The sequence below is a fragment of the Fonsecaea multimorphosa genome, assembly GCF_000836435.1.
Source record: "Fonsecaea multimorphosa CBS 102226 unplaced genomic scaffold supercont1.21, whole genome shotgun sequence".
In the NCBI taxonomy this organism is placed as follows: domain Eukaryota; kingdom Fungi; phylum Ascomycota; class Eurotiomycetes; order Chaetothyriales; family Herpotrichiellaceae; genus Fonsecaea; species Fonsecaea multimorphosa.
This window is the reverse complement of record NW_015971655.1, coordinates 110,849-128,118: the sequence shown is the minus strand read 5'-3', so window position 1 is coordinate 128,118 and position 17,270 is coordinate 110,849. Positions and strand designations below refer to the sequence as shown.

The 17,270-nt window shown below is 54.1% G+C and overlaps 7 protein-coding genes across 7 annotated transcripts; 4 read left to right on the top strand and 3 right to left on the bottom strand.

The window, feature by feature from the left end:
* Positions 1 to 794: 794 nt before the first annotated feature.
* Z520_08856 (uncharacterized protein) lies at positions 795 to 2,807 on the top strand (the record flags this gene model as incomplete). Its single annotated transcript, XM_016779352.1, has 3 exons — positions 795 to 1,059; positions 1,126 to 1,797; positions 1,858 to 2,807. 3 exons carry the CDS (start codon positions 795 to 797, stop codon positions 2,805 to 2,807), a joined length of 1,887 nt encoding a protein of 628 aa, XP_016629462.1.
* A 1,195-nt stretch (positions 2,808 to 4,002) lies between these two features.
* Z520_08855 (uncharacterized protein) lies at positions 4,003 to 6,783 on the bottom strand (the record flags this gene model as incomplete). Its single annotated transcript, XM_016779351.1, has 8 exons — positions 4,003 to 4,117; positions 4,189 to 4,472; positions 4,757 to 5,014; positions 5,083 to 5,521; positions 5,597 to 5,799; positions 5,852 to 5,949; positions 6,007 to 6,114; positions 6,189 to 6,783. 8 exons carry the CDS (start codon positions 6,781 to 6,783, stop codon positions 4,003 to 4,005), a joined length of 2,100 nt encoding a protein of 699 aa, XP_016629461.1.
* A 770-nt stretch (positions 6,784 to 7,553) lies between these two features.
* On the top strand, positions 7,554 to 8,657 carry Z520_08854 (uncharacterized protein; the record flags this gene model as incomplete). The annotated part of the gene is made up of 2 exons (XM_016779350.1): positions 7,554 to 7,605; positions 7,660 to 8,657. 2 exons carry the CDS (start codon positions 7,554 to 7,556, stop codon positions 8,655 to 8,657), a joined length of 1,050 nt encoding a protein of 349 aa, XP_016629460.1.
* A 649-nt stretch (positions 8,658 to 9,306) lies between these two features.
* Positions 9,307 to 10,730, bottom strand: Z520_08853 (uncharacterized protein; the record flags this gene model as incomplete). Its single annotated transcript, XM_016779349.1, has 4 exons — positions 9,307 to 9,660; positions 9,756 to 10,219; positions 10,286 to 10,534; positions 10,610 to 10,730. The coding sequence occupies 4 exons, from the start codon at positions 10,728 to 10,730 to the stop codon at positions 9,307 to 9,309; spliced, it is 1,188 nt and encodes a 395-aa protein (XP_016629459.1).
* Positions 10,731 to 11,375: 645 nt separating this feature from the next.
* Z520_08852 (uncharacterized protein) lies at positions 11,376 to 13,644 on the top strand (the record flags this gene model as incomplete). Its single annotated transcript, XM_016779348.1, has 2 exons — positions 11,376 to 12,844; positions 12,921 to 13,644. 2 exons carry the CDS (start codon positions 11,376 to 11,378, stop codon positions 13,642 to 13,644), a joined length of 2,193 nt encoding a protein of 730 aa, XP_016629458.1.
* Positions 13,645 to 13,882: 238 nt separating this feature from the next.
* On the bottom strand, positions 13,883 to 15,259 carry Z520_08851 (uncharacterized protein; the record flags this gene model as incomplete). The annotated part of the gene is made up of 3 exons (XM_016779347.1): positions 13,883 to 13,960; positions 14,017 to 14,116; positions 14,184 to 15,259. The coding sequence occupies 3 exons, from the start codon at positions 15,257 to 15,259 to the stop codon at positions 13,883 to 13,885; spliced, it is 1,254 nt and encodes a 417-aa protein (XP_016629457.1).
* Positions 15,260 to 15,668: 409 nt separating this feature from the next.
* Positions 15,669 to 16,526, top strand: Z520_08850 (uncharacterized protein; the record flags this gene model as incomplete). Its single annotated transcript, XM_016779346.1, has 1 exon — positions 15,669 to 16,526. One exon carries the CDS (start codon positions 15,669 to 15,671, stop codon positions 16,524 to 16,526), a length of 858 nt encoding a protein of 285 aa, XP_016629456.1.
* Between the last annotated feature and the right edge of the window lie 744 nt (positions 16,527 to 17,270).

Genomic DNA, 17,270 nt, shown 5'->3' with positions numbered 1-17,270 from the left:
TTTCCGAGCGCAAAATTTTAAGCCGAGGCTCATGAGGCTGTCGCCACGTTTGTTTTTATGTCAGTGGCGCCCCATTGACGGGACCAAGCGACAACTCCCCCCCTAGTGCCCCTGGTCCTGCCGGTTCGTCGAAAATTCGATCGTCGTATCTGCGCGAGAATGTCAAATTTCTACGAGGTAGAACGAGCTTGGTCATGCTTTGGGCATCTTTGACAAGCCCGCATCACAAGCAGCCGAGAGTTTACCGCCACCGAGCAGTTCGAGATGGAATCAAACCAGCCTCGTGGGCTTGTCGTCTTTTCTGCTTCCGTCTTTGGGATATGCGCGCTTAGTACCTTTGGAAGATAAGGGGCTCGGCACAACTGTTCCGTGTTGCGCGATCCGCGTAGCCTATCACTCCCAAGGGTGTGTGTATAGTTCCCGGGCAGCATGTCTTTAAAGGGCCCGATGCCCGAACCTTCGTGCGGTTACAGGCGGCGACACCGACGTGTTTCAAGGAAGATGCCTTTCGATACGGCCTTTGAGAGGCCCACGTTGCGCTGCTGGTTCAGCCCATCCAAGATTTGCTGGTGGAGTCGGATCGCAAGCTTGACGTTGCTTCCACCAGTGAGGTGTCATCAGATGCTCAACGGATACTTGAGGTCTTGTCCCCTGGGTGATGCAATCATGTCTCATGGAACCCTCTGTGGGCGTCTGGGATTTTAAAATGCACAACTGCCACCCACGATAAGGACCATGTTTCGCTCACTCAAGGACGCCATTCTTCTTTCTCCCCCTTCACTGCATTGCACATGATGGCTGAGAAGCACGACTGTGAAGACCCCACGCCGCAGACGCTGTCATGGTTCCGACTTGTAGTTGATCAGGCTCGAGTCACAGAGGAAGTATTGAATTATCCATATCCCGGTTCCGGCACCGAAGAAGATCCCTATCTCGTCAATTACATACCCAATGACCCGGGCAATCCGTTCAAGTGGTCGCAAGGCAGGCGGTGGATCACCTCCCTGATCGTGGCGACGGAAGTGCTGGCGACGGCTTTTGCATCGAGCGCGTTCAGCGGTACGTCTACGAACTCTCCGAGTTGTATCTCCGGGGCGGGAGCACACTTGCTGATTGGCGTTCTAGGAACCCTACGCGAGCTCATTATCGATCTTGGCGCCAGCACAGAGCTCATCACGGCCGGTATATCCCTCTTCGTGCTCGGTTTCGCCGTCGGGCCACTCTTGTGGGCACCGCTGTCGGAACTCTATGGCAGGCAGATAATCTACATCATCAGCTTCGGCGGGTTCACAGCCTTCTGTGGTGGCTGTGCCGGCGCCAATGACATTGGAACACTCCTCGTCCTGCGCTTCTTCGCTGGAGCCTTTGGCTCGTCGCCATTCACCAATGCCGGCGGCGTCATTGCAGATGTCTTCCCGGCGGCCGAGAGGGGGTTGGCCATGGGCATCTTCGCCCTGGCGCCCTCGATGGGCCCTACGCTGGGGCCATTCTGCTCGGGGTTTCTCGCCGAGAACCAAGGATGGCGGTGGGTGATGGGTCTCTTGACGATTTTCGCCGGCGTCATGTGGATTCTCGGGGCGCTCCTTGTGCCCGAGACCTACGCGCCGGTCATCCTGCGGAAGAGGGTCGCGAAGCTGTCCCAAATGACCGGCAAGGTATACATGTTGGAAGCAGACAAAGGGAAAGGAGCTCCGTCACTGAGGTCTCTTCTGCCGACCGCTCTGATTCGGCCGTGGATTTTGCTATTCAAGGAGCCGATTGTTCTGCTACTGTCGCTCTATATCGCCATTGTCTACGGTAGGTCACTTTGTTCCATTCTAGTTATGGATCTAAAACTAATGACACTCCCCCCAACAGGTACCCTGTATCTCCTATTTGGTGCGTACCCGATCGTATTTCAAGAAGTCCGTGGATGGTCAGAGGGCGTTGGAGGACTTCCCTTCCTCGGCGTCGCGGTTGGCATGATTGCCGGGATCGTCTTCGGCAGCTGGGCCAACAAATGGTACACGCACGAGGCCGCGGAACACGGCGGCGTCGCTCCGGCCGAGGCTCGATTGCCCCCAGCCATGTACGGCGCGTGGGCGATCCCCCTTGGATTGTTCTGGTTCGCCTGGACCAACTACCCATCCATCCACTGGATCTCGCCCGTCCTGGCCGGCGTGCCATTCGGTTTTGGCTTCATGGTCATCTTCCTGGCCGTCACCAACTACCTGATCGACGCGTACACCATCTTCGCCGCCTCCGTGCTGGCGGCCAACACCGTTCTCCGATCGCTCTTCGGCGCCGCGTTCCCGCTCTTCACGCCATACATGTTCGACAACTTGGGGATCCACTGGGCGAGCTCGATCCCGGCGTTCCTGGCCCTGGCGTGCGTGCCCTTCCCCTTCATCTTCCGCAAGTACGGCGCCCAGATCCGCAGTCGCTGCGTTTACGCCGCGCAAGCCGAGGTCATCATGGCCGAGCTCCGTGCAAAGGCTGCCCGAGCCGACGACCACCACGTTGGTGCGGCGTCATCAGAGTCATCCGAAGACGAAGAGTCTGTTCGGAGATCGTCGAGCAGGACCGATTCGGAGTCAGACCGAGACCTCGCAAAATCGTCCGAACCACAGTTCGAGCCCATCAAGACAAGGAAGTCATTTGCGTCCGAGGTGAGCGCGTCGTTGTCGAGGGTCAGGTCCAAGGCCGGCAGCATCAGCGAGGCTGCCAACTACAACGCCAGTCCCTACGATATCGACAGGGTCAACACGTCGACGTCCCTGGCTGGACTTGATCTGACGAGGACAAGGACAAATCGCTCTGGCAATTAATGATGGCTTTTTTGGGGAAGATTTGGAGTTCAAAAAAAATGGGGAGGTGGTTGCCATGGCCTTTTCTTGTGTTTTTTTTTTAAAGATCAATGGGAGCGCAGGTCCCCGTCATAGACTCCACTATTGAAGGTATCTCAGCCTGTAATGCATAATATCTCTATAACTTCCCCCAGGCTTTTTCCAGTGTCCCAACGACGTTTCCGATGACGCACGTGAAAAAGATGCTCGAAAAGCCACTGACTGCGCAGATCTGGAGGGCCGTAGATCACAGCACCATGCTCGTATGGTGACAGGAAGACATTCGTGGAGCCCCATGGATTCATCCTAGAGCGACAGGTCCCATCGTTAAAATACTTGAGCCGCGTCCTAGCTGGATCGAGAGGCGTCAAAAACAAGGCTGAGAAAGACCATAATTGATATGAAGGGCCAACGACCTGAAATAGTAACACCTGAGGGTCACTAGCCTCATTTGGTTCAACTTTTCGATGTCTGAAGGGCCGGTTAACCAGGCACAGTGCGCAAATACAAGGTCAGCCGCTTCTTCTTCACTGTAAGGGCACAATCCAGTCATGACGTCTGGGTTGCTTGCGATCTGACAGCAATCAATGCTGCATTGCGCAATGAACCTGTCGGCGGCTATAACAGGACTCGTAGTTGCCCGAGTCGGTTGGCTGCCCAGAGAAGTCCGCTTCGCTTCGAACTCAGTGTAACATCATGAATAGCAACATTGGAAGTATGATATGGGGGCTTCGTAAGTCTCAAGTGTGAGACGACGATAGAGGCCCTCCTTTGGGCCGATTTTGTTCCCCCCAGAGACCTCCTCGGTTCCGGCCAGAATGTCGTGTCACTCCTGCCCCTATGCCACACGTTTGAACCGGGTGGTTGTCTAATAAGCGTTGCATAATCGGAAAACATCCTCAACCTCTGAAGCTCGATACAGCGAGTAGAGGATCGTCTGAAGGGGAAGCCAATAATCACCACTCAACCAGAAGGAGCTGCCTCCCCATGCCTTCCGTATCATCTGCAACCAACAATATGTTTTGGTTGTCAGGTTCGCTATCCGTCGTTTCTTCAACGAGCCTTATTGATCCTGTGTTTCGGCCTCTGCTGATGGGATGCCGTTCTGACGGAGTCTCATCAGAGGAGAGGAATGACGCCGTCGACGCATCAAGGAGGCAGGACGGCTTCCTTTGGCTCATATCGTAAGGCAGATATCCAAACTCTCATTCAACATGGTCAACGTCGCCCGATACTGATGCCATATCTGACGCCTAGACTCAACGGCCTCCAAAGTATTCGAGTTCTTGATCCTAAATGAACCGCGACGTCAGCGCGCTCTCTCTCTCTCTCTGCGCCTAGTAGAAGTGCCCGGTTGACATACAGGTGCTTGTCCAAACCCTTGACCTTCCAAAACTGCAAATGCAGCAAATTCTTCAAGATTCTGTGTTCAAATCCATTGTATTTTCTTGCATTCTCCAGGAATTTCAGGGTATTCTGTATGCGTCGGCGATTGAAATGTGCGGGCGATGAGGTGCGGAATGCATCGCGCAAGATGTCGCGGATCTCGTAGCGTGCGGGGCGTGCGTATCTGACTGCGCGAAGGGAGGTACGATAGAGGTGGCGGTAGGCGTGGAGGATGGACTGTTTCGAAACGGGCGAGCTCATCTAGACAGGTAATATAAGCTTTGCTGCTTGGGCGTAGTGTTTGGAGGAGCGCAGAAATGAAAGATTTCCAGATTGAGAATTGAGGTTGAGGTGCATTCAACGCGCCAAGAGCTTCACACGCGGTTGCAAAAGTCCTGCTTAGATGATGCGTGGTTTACATACTTTCTCCATCATAGAAACTCCACATCTGCTCATTTCATCTGGTTTGTGGTGGAATCTAGACTCCTGCATTATACTGGGGCTATCATTTCCTCGCCATCTCGCTGCCTGTTCGAGCATCAAACCTTCTGTTCAATGCTGAGATTAACCTCTGATACGTCGCTCTGTCCTTCGACTGTTTGCACCTCCTCAACGCGATCAGACCTTGCGAGGCTCTCAAATGGCATACTTCTCTCCTCACTACCGTACTTCCCGATAAACGACAAGGCAAAGTAGACGACACTGCTGATGGTGCACGTGTAGAACCAACTGAAAGCGTAGAGGTGCGTCCATCCCTCGCCATTTGCAATTTGCCTGCCAAATGTTTCGGCAAACCCAGGGAGCTGTGAGATATCTTCGTTAGCACGCTCGCCAACACATCGGAGGCATCGGAATGCATTCTTGGACATACCATGAAAGCGACAGAGAAAAGCCATGTTACAATCGGCCTCCACGACACGCCGTGAAAGTACCAGTACCTGCCATTCACTTGGTACAGCTCTCGGACGAAGACATTTCCTTTGCGAACCACAAGGTAATCCGTCAAGGCCATTCCAAGGAAAGGTCCCAAGAAGATACTATACCCATTCAAGAACTCAAGGAAAGCTGTTGCTGTCGCCAAGATCTGCCATGGGCAAATACACACCCCGAGGATATAGCATAACCACATGCCTCGTTTGATGTTGAGCCATCTCGGAAACAATGACATAAAGTCCGCCCCGAACGGGATGACATTCGCTCCAAGCTCGGTAAGGGCGTTTCCGAAGATAAAAGCAAGGTTGATGATCGCGATGCCGGCTCGGCGACCGTGGCTGAAACTGTGGTCGAGCATGTCATGATTCAGGTCCCATCTAGCATGGGTATTTCTTCAGCTTGTGCATCTACGGCAACAACATTTGGTGAAAGCAAGTGATGGCGAAACTCACGGATTCCAGTCAATATTGCCCCATGCATTGTAGATGCTCTGGGTGGCGTATATACCCATGGCTGCGCAAACAGTACTTGCCACAGGGAACATAACGAGCTGCGACCAGACCGGGGCCATCTTGCTGCGAGCATAGCGGGCAATATCAGGTTGGTTTACCATGAGGGTTGTTGTTTTGGCCAGCCCCGAGTTGACGGCGGAAAGCTGTCTATGTCAAAATGCTGACTCAATTTGTGCAACCAAGACCTCTTCTTACCAATGCCCACGACAGCGCCGCTCCGTGCTTGTGTTCAACATCGTACAGATCCTTGTGTGGATGGCCTCGTCCGGTCACCATGCAAAAGGCGAAAAGACCTGTGCACGAAACGGTCAGCAACCATGGATTTATGGGATCGTTGTGGATTGGCGCACCAATGATCACAGCAGGAAGAACGAGCATCTGAATCTCGTATGCTCTCCGGAGTTTGGGAATCGGTACATTGAGTGTCCAACATGTCATGACCCAATAGACAATCATTCCTGTGGCGCGAAATGAATGGTCAGCTTCGGTCGATACAGAAGGTCTTCGGAAAGCGATAGCCGTGGACACGAACCTATGAGCTGTTGTACGGTGATGTTGGAGCTCTTTGGTATGTGGTTAGGTAGGTGCCAATAACTGTTGCCAAAGATACATCGCAGCACGACCGCAGTGAAATAGCCACCTTGCGCGATGGTGACGCCGGCCCAGATGAGCGCACAAAGGGCACGGATCAAGATCGGAAAATATGCGCCACGAAGACCCCAAACGATCCGCGTCTCGACAGGGAAGCCGAAGTGGTAGACGGCTGCGGCTCTGGAATGCATGACGATCCCCAAAGAGCCAAAGCAGAATCCCAGGAACAGACATCCCAATGCTTGCCCTGGAGTCAGTCCGATGGCAAGCAACGCGGCCCCAAGATACCAGCAGCCTGGTGAGAAACCATAAGACCACCAGAAGGCGGCATAGTCATACCAACCCCATGTGTGATGGCTCTGGGGGCTGACGTCGAGGTCTTCGTTCGTCCAATGGTTGCGGGAACCGGTTGCAGTGCTGGAAGCATCGGGCTTCGTCTCGATGTATTTCACAAAAGCCTGCCTGCTGGAAAAGGCATGTTGGAAGTCCTGGAAGCCACGGCGAATCTTCTGTTGGAGCTTGCTATGGGTGCCCATTTTCGAAGAGAAGGATACCTTTGTCTACGGTTGCCACACGACAATCCTTGTGGATACGATATATTATATACATACTCAAGGGACTATACACAACAGGCAAGGGATACTCTTATCGCATTGGCCGAATCCAAACGTGTCTGTTTTATGGTTAGTGCGTAATGCTAGGGACTTATTTGTCCCCAGGGTCTTATCATCCTGGCTTATGACAGATATACCGCTGAGATAAATGACTTCAGATATAGAGGCTTCTGGCTTCGTTATCTGGCGGCGGGAAACTCCAGACAAACCCTCGGCCGAGCCCTAGCTCTATACAGTTACTTGGGCGAAAGCCTTGTCCGGCATGAATCTTTGGCGACCAATGGCATGATTTACATTTGAACGGGCCACCGGGATTCAAGTCGACTTTACTTTTCCTGCCGAGAAATGTATCTTCACGATTGCGGGCTGCCGGGAACCAATAAGTCCTCAGCACTCCTCAGCTTCAATACTTAACTTTGGATAGTCGAAAGAATGACGGTACATCGGCCGAGCTTCCAGAAACCTAAATCAACTCGGACCACCCGTTGAGTCTGGACCGCTGATGGGTATCACGAGGGCCCATTCTTGGTGGTTATTGTCCCGCTGTAAACCACTTTCTGTCACAACATCAAAAAGCGACAGCACTAACATCAAACGCCCAAGGGCGGCACACATAGATCATCTTCTCAGTTCAGCTTCAAAGTTTGCTTTCATTCCGCCACAGGAAAAGACCCTTTGAATAGAGCTTCGAGATGGGCTCGTTGGAAAGACGATCCAAGCTCCCGCCCGTCCTTGACTTCTCAGGTAATTGAACATTGTACCGAAGAGAACCGCGGCAAGGACTGACCGTGGTGGTAGCATTTCGGGGTGAAAATGAGGAGTTGAAGGCTGAGTTCCTGCAAGCACTGGGACAAGCTTGCAGAGACAAGGGGTTCTTCCAGCTCACCAACCATGGTGTGGACCCTGAGCTCCAACGAAGAATATTCGCCGCCTCGAAAGAGTTGTTCGATCTCCCTCTTGAAGAAAAGCTGAAAGCGAGACTGACGACCGGGACGAACGGACGAGGCTACGAAACGATAGGAGACCAAATGCTTGAACCCGGCTCGGCCCCGGACACCAAAGAGGCCATCTACTTGGGCGAGGACCTCCCCGCTGACCACCCGCGCGTGCTTCAGGGTGAATACGGATGCGGGTCGAACATCTATCCTTCCTGCCTGAGTCCGCAGTGGCACGAGACCTGCATGGAATACTTCCAAGCCATGACCACCCTGGCCCGCGAGGTCATGCGAGCTCTCGCAGCGGCGCTGAATATACCCGAGGACTACTTCGACCGGTTCACGGACTCGGAACCCACGGCAACGCTTCGCCTGGTGCACTACCCTCCTACGCCCCAGACGTCGGACAAGGAGCGCGGCTGCGGCGCCCATCGCGACTTCGGCTGCATCACGCTCCTGCTGCAAGACGGCGTCGGCGGCCTCCAGGTCCAGGACGAAGAGACGGGCGAGTTTCTCGACATCGACCCCGTCCCCGGCGCCTACGTGGTCAACCTCGGAAACCTCATGGCCCGCTGGACCAACCACCACTACACGTCCAACACGCACCGCGTCATGAACTACTCGCCGACGGACCGCTACTCGATCCCTTTCTTCTACAGCGGCAACGCCAAGTATACCTTGGAGACCATCCCGGGTCTGGAGCAGCGACCGCAGTCCATTGTGGCCAGGAAATTCGGCCCGGCTGTTCCGGCCGAGCCATATGGACCCGTCTCCGTCACTGAATTTCTACGCGACCAGTTCGTTCAGTCGTACAAGCGAGCTGACGACTACAAACCAAAGACGGTTGATGCCACTGCGTAGACCTAGCAGCAACCCATACCTCGCGGCTCGGTCGAGGAGCACCCGAATTCCCTGTCTGGTTGAAAATGTTGCGCCTACTCAACAAGAACTTCGTTATGGCTCAAAGCTAGATGCAAGGTTCCAGGCCTTGCTTTCTCGACGGTGTCTCGTGATTCATGCTGGAGACACGATAGCCGGGTTGATTCGCTTGCTTCAAGACGCCCATCCGACTCTTGAGATCAGCATCGTGCGAAGCTGAGTTAAGACTTGTGATTGACTCAAGAACGTGCTTACTACTTGTGCCTACTCTCTGCGAGAGGGGAAGGAGTATCGGTAGTGTTGATGGATATAAGATGCCCGGGGAACTCTCGATGAGCGCTTTCTTAAGCATAGTCCGATGTAACATAACTAAACCGTTCAAAAACCCTCTTGTCTCGAATTTGCACATACATATATGCTAGAGATATTTCCATAAACTCTTGTTTCTACATCTGTCCCCTACCAAGGATATAAAATGCCCTTGACTGTAAAGCAGCCGAAGAAGTCAAGATCACACTCCTCGCAGCCATGGTGTCACCTCCGACACAGATGCAGATGATCATATCGCAAGCCCCGACTCTTGCTTGCTTTCGACGTCAACGTTCTAAAGTCGTAACCCACCTACAGGTGCTCAGCAGACAGAAGTAGGGATGGGCACCGGCCCGACAGGCCCCTTGCTCGCGCCAATATTGGCCTGGTGCATGGACCTGGGACCGTACTTGAGCGGGTAATCGACCGCGGTGTGGAACATGCCGTAGTTGTCCCACATGACGATATCGCCCTCTTGGATTTCCGGGAGCCAGATGTACTCGGGCCGGAGGACGCGGGATTGGATGTTGTGCAAAAAGGCGCGGATGTCCTCGACCTTGTCGATGACTTTGGGCTGTTCGTCGAGGGACGACCGGAGGAAGAGTTTTCGCGCGGCCAGCCCGTGGACTTGGAACGCTTTCTCCCCGGTCACGGGGTTCAGCCAGACGAATGGATACTGTTGTTTTTCCATCGCAGGGTCAGTCAGTCCGGTTGCAGAATGTGAAAAGGCCGAGCGAGCGGCAGAAGCCGGTAAGGGGAGGGGTTACTTACTCTCTTGATGTCTTTCTCGTCATACTCGCCTAGTTCCTCAATCGTGTGTTCTTTGCCCTCGGATTTGAGGCCTAGTCCCGTCGAGGGCGCCTTGCAGTTCTCGATCCACATGTACGGGTACGGAGCGTACTCAACCCAGCTGTGGTCGGCGAGCTGCTTTTCGTCGTCGCTGAGCATGTCGTAGAGCTGGGACGTGCTGAAGAACGCGGTCAGGCCCGGCGGCGCTTTCATACTGAGGCCAGACCCGTCGTCCCATCGGATGGTCACCTCCGGTCCAGAGGGGAGCTTGACTGCTCGCAGGGTTGTGAACCAGGCTGGATCGCGGGCGTACAGCGGCGCATCGATGTGCCATCTCTGAAAGCGTGTGAAGCCTTCCTGGAAATCCTTGTCGTCCGGCGGATCGGCGTGGAAGTCGTTCGATAGGCCTTTCACGTTGAGGTTCTTGAGTCCATAATGATCCTCGCCTGTGTGTGAATTCGGCCCCGTTAGCTGGAATGGATGGAGAACTTTCATATTCTCTGTCTCCCTACCTTGGTATCCTTTACCAACCAGGCGCACATTCTCTGCTCCGGGAATACCATAGACGTCACGAGATTTGGACAGCATGCCGCCTTTCTTTTGAAACGTCTCCAGGTTGCCGTGGCTATGCACCTGAGAAGCGTCTGGGTCGAAGCGTGTGACAAGCTCCCAGTGCTTCTCGGGCGTGAGATCCTTTTGGCCCCTGACAATAATGACCTTGTGTGTCCATATTGTCTCCTTCAACTGCTTGACATCGTCATCTTTGGTTGCTGATCAGCTGGATGAATTTCTATTTTATTTTTTTTCCCTTCGGGTCAAAATGGTCTGCCTCGTACCGGAAATATGGTTTAGATCTAGTCCCTCCACAATGGCACCGAAATTGAGCTTCTGATCCTTGCGTTTGACAAGTGGTAGAACCTGGAATGATGGCTCGGGAGTGAGGGCCGCTGGCGACATGGTGTCTAGTCTCCCTTCGTAGAGTCGATAAGTGTGGTATGATCACTGATTGCTGCCCCGGGTTCAACTATCAATGCCACCACAGTTTGGACTTCGACGGCGACAAGTTTATGAATCTCGAAGCCCATTGTTGGCCTTTGGATGTCGTACCAATATCAACAGGGTATGTCCGATCGTTCTCGCATGACTGGCCAATTGACATTCTGCTGTTTGTAGTAACTGATATCCTCGGCCGAGCTGACATGCTATGATCGCCCTAGGCCATGCGAGGTGTTATCGCAGCCACCACACGACCTCCTGGTGAGGCGGCCGAAGCATATCCATCGCATCGGCAGCGATCGGGTAACCGCCCGACGCGCACGGGACCAGCTAGGACCAAGTTCAGTTAGTTGCCATGGTGGCCCAGAACATTGCTCTCAGGAGCCAGTACTGCCTGGACGTGGTGGAGTTTTGAGGAAGTAGAGGGACCACTTTGGTCCTGGCGAATAGCATTGATGGTATTGTTTATCAAAACTCCCCTTATCAATCCCACTATTCGTCAACGAAACACCGACCCGCTGGCTTCGCGCAGATATCTGGAGCCTCTCAGAAGCAACCCGTTAGGATCAGCGAGACTCGAGCAACTATGTTGCCGGCTCAACTGCAATGTCCGCGGCCCCTCGGAGGAGACTGGCCTGTCGCCTATGCACTCGGCGGAAGGTCAAGTGTGACAAACAGATCCCATGCCACAACTGCGTGAAGAGGGGGACTCCGGCAGAATGCGAACGCGATGATGCCGACGACACACATGCGCAAAGCAGTATATCCAGTGCTCGACATCAGTCCAACGACGACACGTCCGCCGTGGGTGCTCTTCGTGTGCGTGTGGCAGAACTCGAGGCCGCCCTTCAAGAGAAAATTGCCGAGACCAATGGGGCGGCACAGTCTTCGACGACGACTCCAGCGACAGATCAGGCCGAGGGGAGGACTGGCACCACACGGCTGAGGTCGTCGTCGCCAAGCCAGGGGTCAGAAATTGCAGATGCAGTCACGGTCCTGGAGTTCCTGGCCTGGGGCCGCATGAAGGATCCGGACAATGCAATGCTGTCGCCGGAAGCTCTTCGAGTCTCCGAGCACGATGATGGCGGGATTGGCATCAGCAGCCCGGCCGAGGAGCTCGACTGCTACGCTCTCGATTCCGGCGTGAATCTCGTTTCGTGGCTACAGATCCTGCTCCCGTCTCGACGCCAGGTGTACCAGCTGGTCGACTACCACAGCAACTGCATGCTCTGGTTCCACGGCTCGTACTTGGCGCCGACCTTGTCCAAAGAACTCGCATCCTTCTACGCCGATCACGGTGGCAAGTTCGACTCCAAGAAGGGAGTCGCGCTGCAGTGGGTGGCACTACTGTTCTCGATCATGGCCGGGACAATCACCTCGGCCCCGGCACACGAGGCGAGGAAATGGGGGTTCGCCGAGAGTGAAGCACGGCTCCTATCTCAAAAATGGTACAAGGCCGTCGTCGTCGCCCTGAACGCGGCCAATTTCACCGCCCACCATTCCTTACATGCCGTCCAGGCCATCACGACGTTGACCAACACTGCCCATATGTTGGGCCACTCGAACGCCCAGTCCGTCATGCTGGCGTCTGCTGTCCGCATCGCGCAAAGTCTTGGTCTGCACCGACTGGACGACGAGGCGCCAGGTCACGGCGTGGAGCTGGAAACAGGCCGGCGCGTGTGGCAGGAGCTCTGTACGCAGGACTGGTTCAGCACGGCATTCTCCGAGTCGTACTCGATCAATCCGCTGCACTCGACCTCTCTCCCGCCTCAAAACTGTGACGACGACTTGAACGTGCTCGACGAGTCCGAACCGACCGTCACCAGCTTCTGCCGGTTCCTGTCCAAGATCGCGGCCATCATGCCAGCCCTCCAGGACGCCATGGCCATGTCCAATACTCTCTACACAAAACACGAGGCAGTTTTGGTCTACGACAAAAAGATGCGGTCATTGGCCACGGGTAGGCCCTCATTCCTCGCCAACACCGCCTTTGACACCAATTGGCCGTGCTACATTCCATGGGCGCGGCGAGCCATTGCCATGAGTTCCGCACACAAGATCATTATGATTCACAGGTACGTCCCATCCTTGTCAGGAGAATCCGCCCAGTCCCCCATCGTCCCTAGGTAACTAAAGGTCTGTTCCATATAGGAAGCTTCTCGGACTCAGTTTCACGAACCCGGTCTTCGCATTCACGCGTCGAACCTGCCTGGCGGCGTCCAAAACGATCTTGAAAGAGTACCTCGCGAGCAGCAGGGACGAGTCGAGCCCGATGCTCTGGACTCACCAGGCATTCGCCGTGGCGGCTTGCATAGTGATATGCTTTGACATCCTGCACTCGCCGTATTCCGGCCAGGGCCAGGACGAATCATCACAGCTGGTCGACCAGACCCTCGAGCACCTGCAGCTCTGCCAGCAGAAGAGCATGATCGCCGCACGAGGTGTCAAGGTCCTGAATGCGCTGCAAAAGCAGATCGAGAACCGGCGGGTCGAGAGTAGTAGTGGTGGTAGTAGTAGTCGAAAGAGAGGGTCCAATGATGCGCCCGTCAGAGACAGCAGCAACAGCAGCAGCAGCACCCCAAGAAAACGACGTCGAGGTTTCGATGCCGCCGAGTTTGCGAGATCCTTCTGCGAGGATCAACAAGATCGTCCGCCGCTCATGAATCAGGGCATTCCAGAGCGTCTGAACTCGAATGAAGAATTGGACCTTATACAGCAGCGAGCAGAGGATACGACACAGGAAGTCGGCGTGGACGAACCACTAACTCTTCCTAATGACTTGAACTGGTTGTGGAGTATGCCGCTATCTGATGAAGATGGCACTCAGACCTTTGACAACCTGCTATCTTTTGCAAATCAAGGTCGCGGATTCTAGCATCGATGAGTACTGGATAAGAATTGTTGTCGCGCCCAGTGGGGATCCCTTTCTTCCTCGATACCATGATGCTGCCTTCTAGCTTGGCCTTTCCAAAGACATTGGCTCCGCTCTATAGCAAAAATCTTTTTGACCACATCGTCGTCAATCACCGACGAAGGTTTGTTTATGCCGGACAATTTCCAGACGAGGGCGGTATTTCTCTCTCATTGCTTCACAGCCGCCTCCATTGAAGCCGCTAGCCCGATGGGTGGTCCGATGCTGCAATATTACACTGATGCATGATCCTCGGTCCATATGACTCTGGGAATTCGGTCTTGCAATACATATCAGCAATTCGCCATAGCAAGACAGGTTCTGGAGTCAACTTACAATGCTGTGCCACAATGCACGGTTGTACCAAAGAACGACGTCTTGCTCTTGGTGGGGATGGGCATAAATATTCTCGGGCGAGATTGCCGGCCGCATAATTCTGGCAACATTGTTAGCGGACATATGTGACAACGGCTGCGAGAGACTGCTATGGGAGAAGAGCGTACTTGTGCATGAACTCCCTCACTTCCTTCAGATCATCGACAATCTTTTCTTCTCCATTCGGGCTGCTTTTGAGGTACAACTTGACCGCTCCTTGTCCGTGCACCTGCAAGGACTTTTCGCCGGTCTTCGGGTTGGTCCACACCATCGGGTAGATGCAGATCTTGTTTTCATCAATGGGTGGGAGCTTCTCGCGCGGCAGCTCGAGGCCTTCGGTTTCCAGGGTATGTCCAAGTCTGGTGCTGTGGGCGGTTGACATCCACTTGAAGGCGTGTGGCGCATACTCGATCCGAGAATGAAATGCAATCTGTTTTGTCTCTTCGTCCAGGAGTTCCAAGGCTCTGGATCCGGCAACGTAGGCAGTTGCTCCAGGTGGTATCTTCATCTCCGTTCCGGTCCCATCGTCCCAGCGGACGGTGACATCCGGTCCCTTCGGAGTCCTGACGGCCAGTAAGCAACCCACCCTCGGAGGTGGGATATTGTACAACGACCCGTCCCAGTGCCACTGATAGAACCTGCTGGCTCCCTTCTCGCGTTCCTCTTTGGGAATGTGAGGCGGGAGATGGAATTCGTGGTGATCGATACCCTTGACTTTGAACCCGGGAGGAAACTGATAATGATCTTTGGGAACTTCGCCTCGTCCCAATATATGCACTTGCGGCTGCACAGGAATGGCAGGTCTGCTCTGAATTCCATAGATGTTGACCCCGTTGTGTGAGGTCAAGAATGGATCGGCGCCATGTGCGAAGCCTCCCGTCGTCTCGTCAGGATCGAAGTTTGCAGTCAGCAGATACTGCTGTTGCGGTTTGAGCATCTCTGGCTGCTCTTTGAAGATCAAGACTTTATGTTTGTGCAAAGCATCAGAAATCAATTCAAAATCCGCATCAGTGAGCTTGTTCAGATCGATCCCGTATACTTCAGCACCAAAGTCAACTTTGCTTTCGGCCGGATGCTGAAGAGGCACTATTCGTCCACCTGTCTTTTCCGCGTGTGGAAGCGTGATATCCGCCGCCCTGGTTGCGACAAGCCTTGCTTTGACGCCTTCCGGGGCAATGACTTCCGTGAGAGCTTCAACAACCATTGTTGCGGCGGTTTGATTCTGTCGTTAGTATTTACAAGGTGGTGGCTGACAGCAACTGCAGCAGTTATGAAACCGAGAATGTCCTTTTCAATCTTCGACTTTCTCCTCTAGAACTGGAAGCGCTAATCCCCAGCGGCCATCAAGCGACTGCACGCCTTGGCTAATACCAGTCGGCCGAGTATGGTTGCTGGAGATGTAGACTGGAAGTGCTGGTATGGAGCTGGATAGGAGTATCGTCTTCGGCCGACGAGGGAAGTGGAGCTCGGCCGAGTTTCTGGTTCAACAAAGTGGCTTCAGGCTCTGCACTGTGGATGAGTCCTGGACACAGGGAGCAAGCATACATGTGGCTCCAGGTTGCTGCTTGTAGCTCAGAACAAAAAGTGTTTCACGACCGTCAACAACCACAAAGATGCAGCCGCATTCATCGACAAGACATCTCACGCCTCATGGTACCGACATCCACTATATCTCATCCAGCAACCAGGGGGAACGTCTCGTTGTCTTGTTACATGGACTAGGCGGCTCAACAGAAACATTCCGAGACCTAATTCCCTTTATACCGCCTGGCTATCAAGTCATCGACGTAGATCTCGAAGGTTTCGGAAAGACACCCCTCAACCCAGGGAAGCCTCTTTCATTTGCACGATATGTCTCCGACTTACACGATCTCATCACATATATTCAGGAACATCCTTCTCCCTCGGCAGCAGGAGCGAGCAGTAACAAAGAACCAGTCCTCCTTGTCGGTCACTCCCTTGGCGGTATCATCAGCTTACACTATGCTGCCCAGTATCCCGCCAAAGTGGCAGGACTTTTACTTCTGGGTGCAGGCCGTTCCGTGAGGGGCATTCCGCCGGCGCAGCAGCGCATGCGAGATCTTGCGAGAATAGCGCGTGAGAGAGGTATGGATGAGGTTGGGCAGATCGCGGTCAAGACGAATTTCCCAGCGGATCGCACCAACGACAGCGCGCACGAACAGCAGGTGCGTGAGGCTGTGGAATCTTGCTCTGCTGAGGCATATGCAGCCACAGCAGAATTAGTCGCCAGCGACGACCACCATGACCCCGATTACAGTCTGATCAAGTGTCCGGCTGTGTTTGTGGCCGGTGACAAGGACATGATCAGTCCGCCGCAGAGGTCGAAGGACATCAGCAGTTTGGTGGGAGGGCCTTCAGAAGTTGTAGTGGTCCAAAGCGGTCATCAGATGATCCTGCAGGATACTGAGGGCGTCGCAAAGGCGCTCGGCAACTTGCTTGCCATGTTATGAGCGAAGATTTGTTCGCGGCTGTTTGAGGATTGGAGCGGAAGCCACAAAAGGAGGTCGCGAGATGGTACGGCGAACCAAAAGTGTCTGTAGTGTTGAATGCTTCTCCGTAGCTCGAGCTTCTCGAGCCGGAGATCACATGATGGCCAGCCTCTCTCTCATTGGCCCAGGTTGCTGCTCAAAAGCGGCAGCAGTAACCACGCAGCTTGACGTGGCGTGTTGACGTGTTGACGCTGGCACGTGGCTGGACTTGTAAGGCGGCACCCAAGCGCCCGCCAAGCCCTGTCAAAGCCGGACTTCAAGATGCGAGCTTAAATTAAATACCAGCGCAGTCGCCTGCTCCATTCCTCCCTGCCTCTCTCACTCAATCACCACGTACTTGGTACTCGGTACATCTCCCAGTTCCGGCATCTGTCGAGGCTCACTCACTCGTTGATTCTCCATGCCAATATCTCCGGAAATCCCACTTCGCCCCGTGGACAAGTTTCGATCTCACGCTGAGATCCTGCGCCTGAAGTGCAGTGGCGCCTCCCGTCAAGCCGCGTTTGTGCAGCTGACCGCTCGCAAGACTGTGGTGAAGACTGTAGCAACCATCGCCTAAGACAACTTCGCACGAGCCAGGAAACTGCTTGTCCGATTCTCTCCTGTTTCGTTCAACTGATTGCTCTCTGTTAGACCTCGCGCCCCTCATCTCCTATGTTACGAGCCCAATTGTTCGGTTTCCCCCCTTTGTAGGTTGAGAGTTCA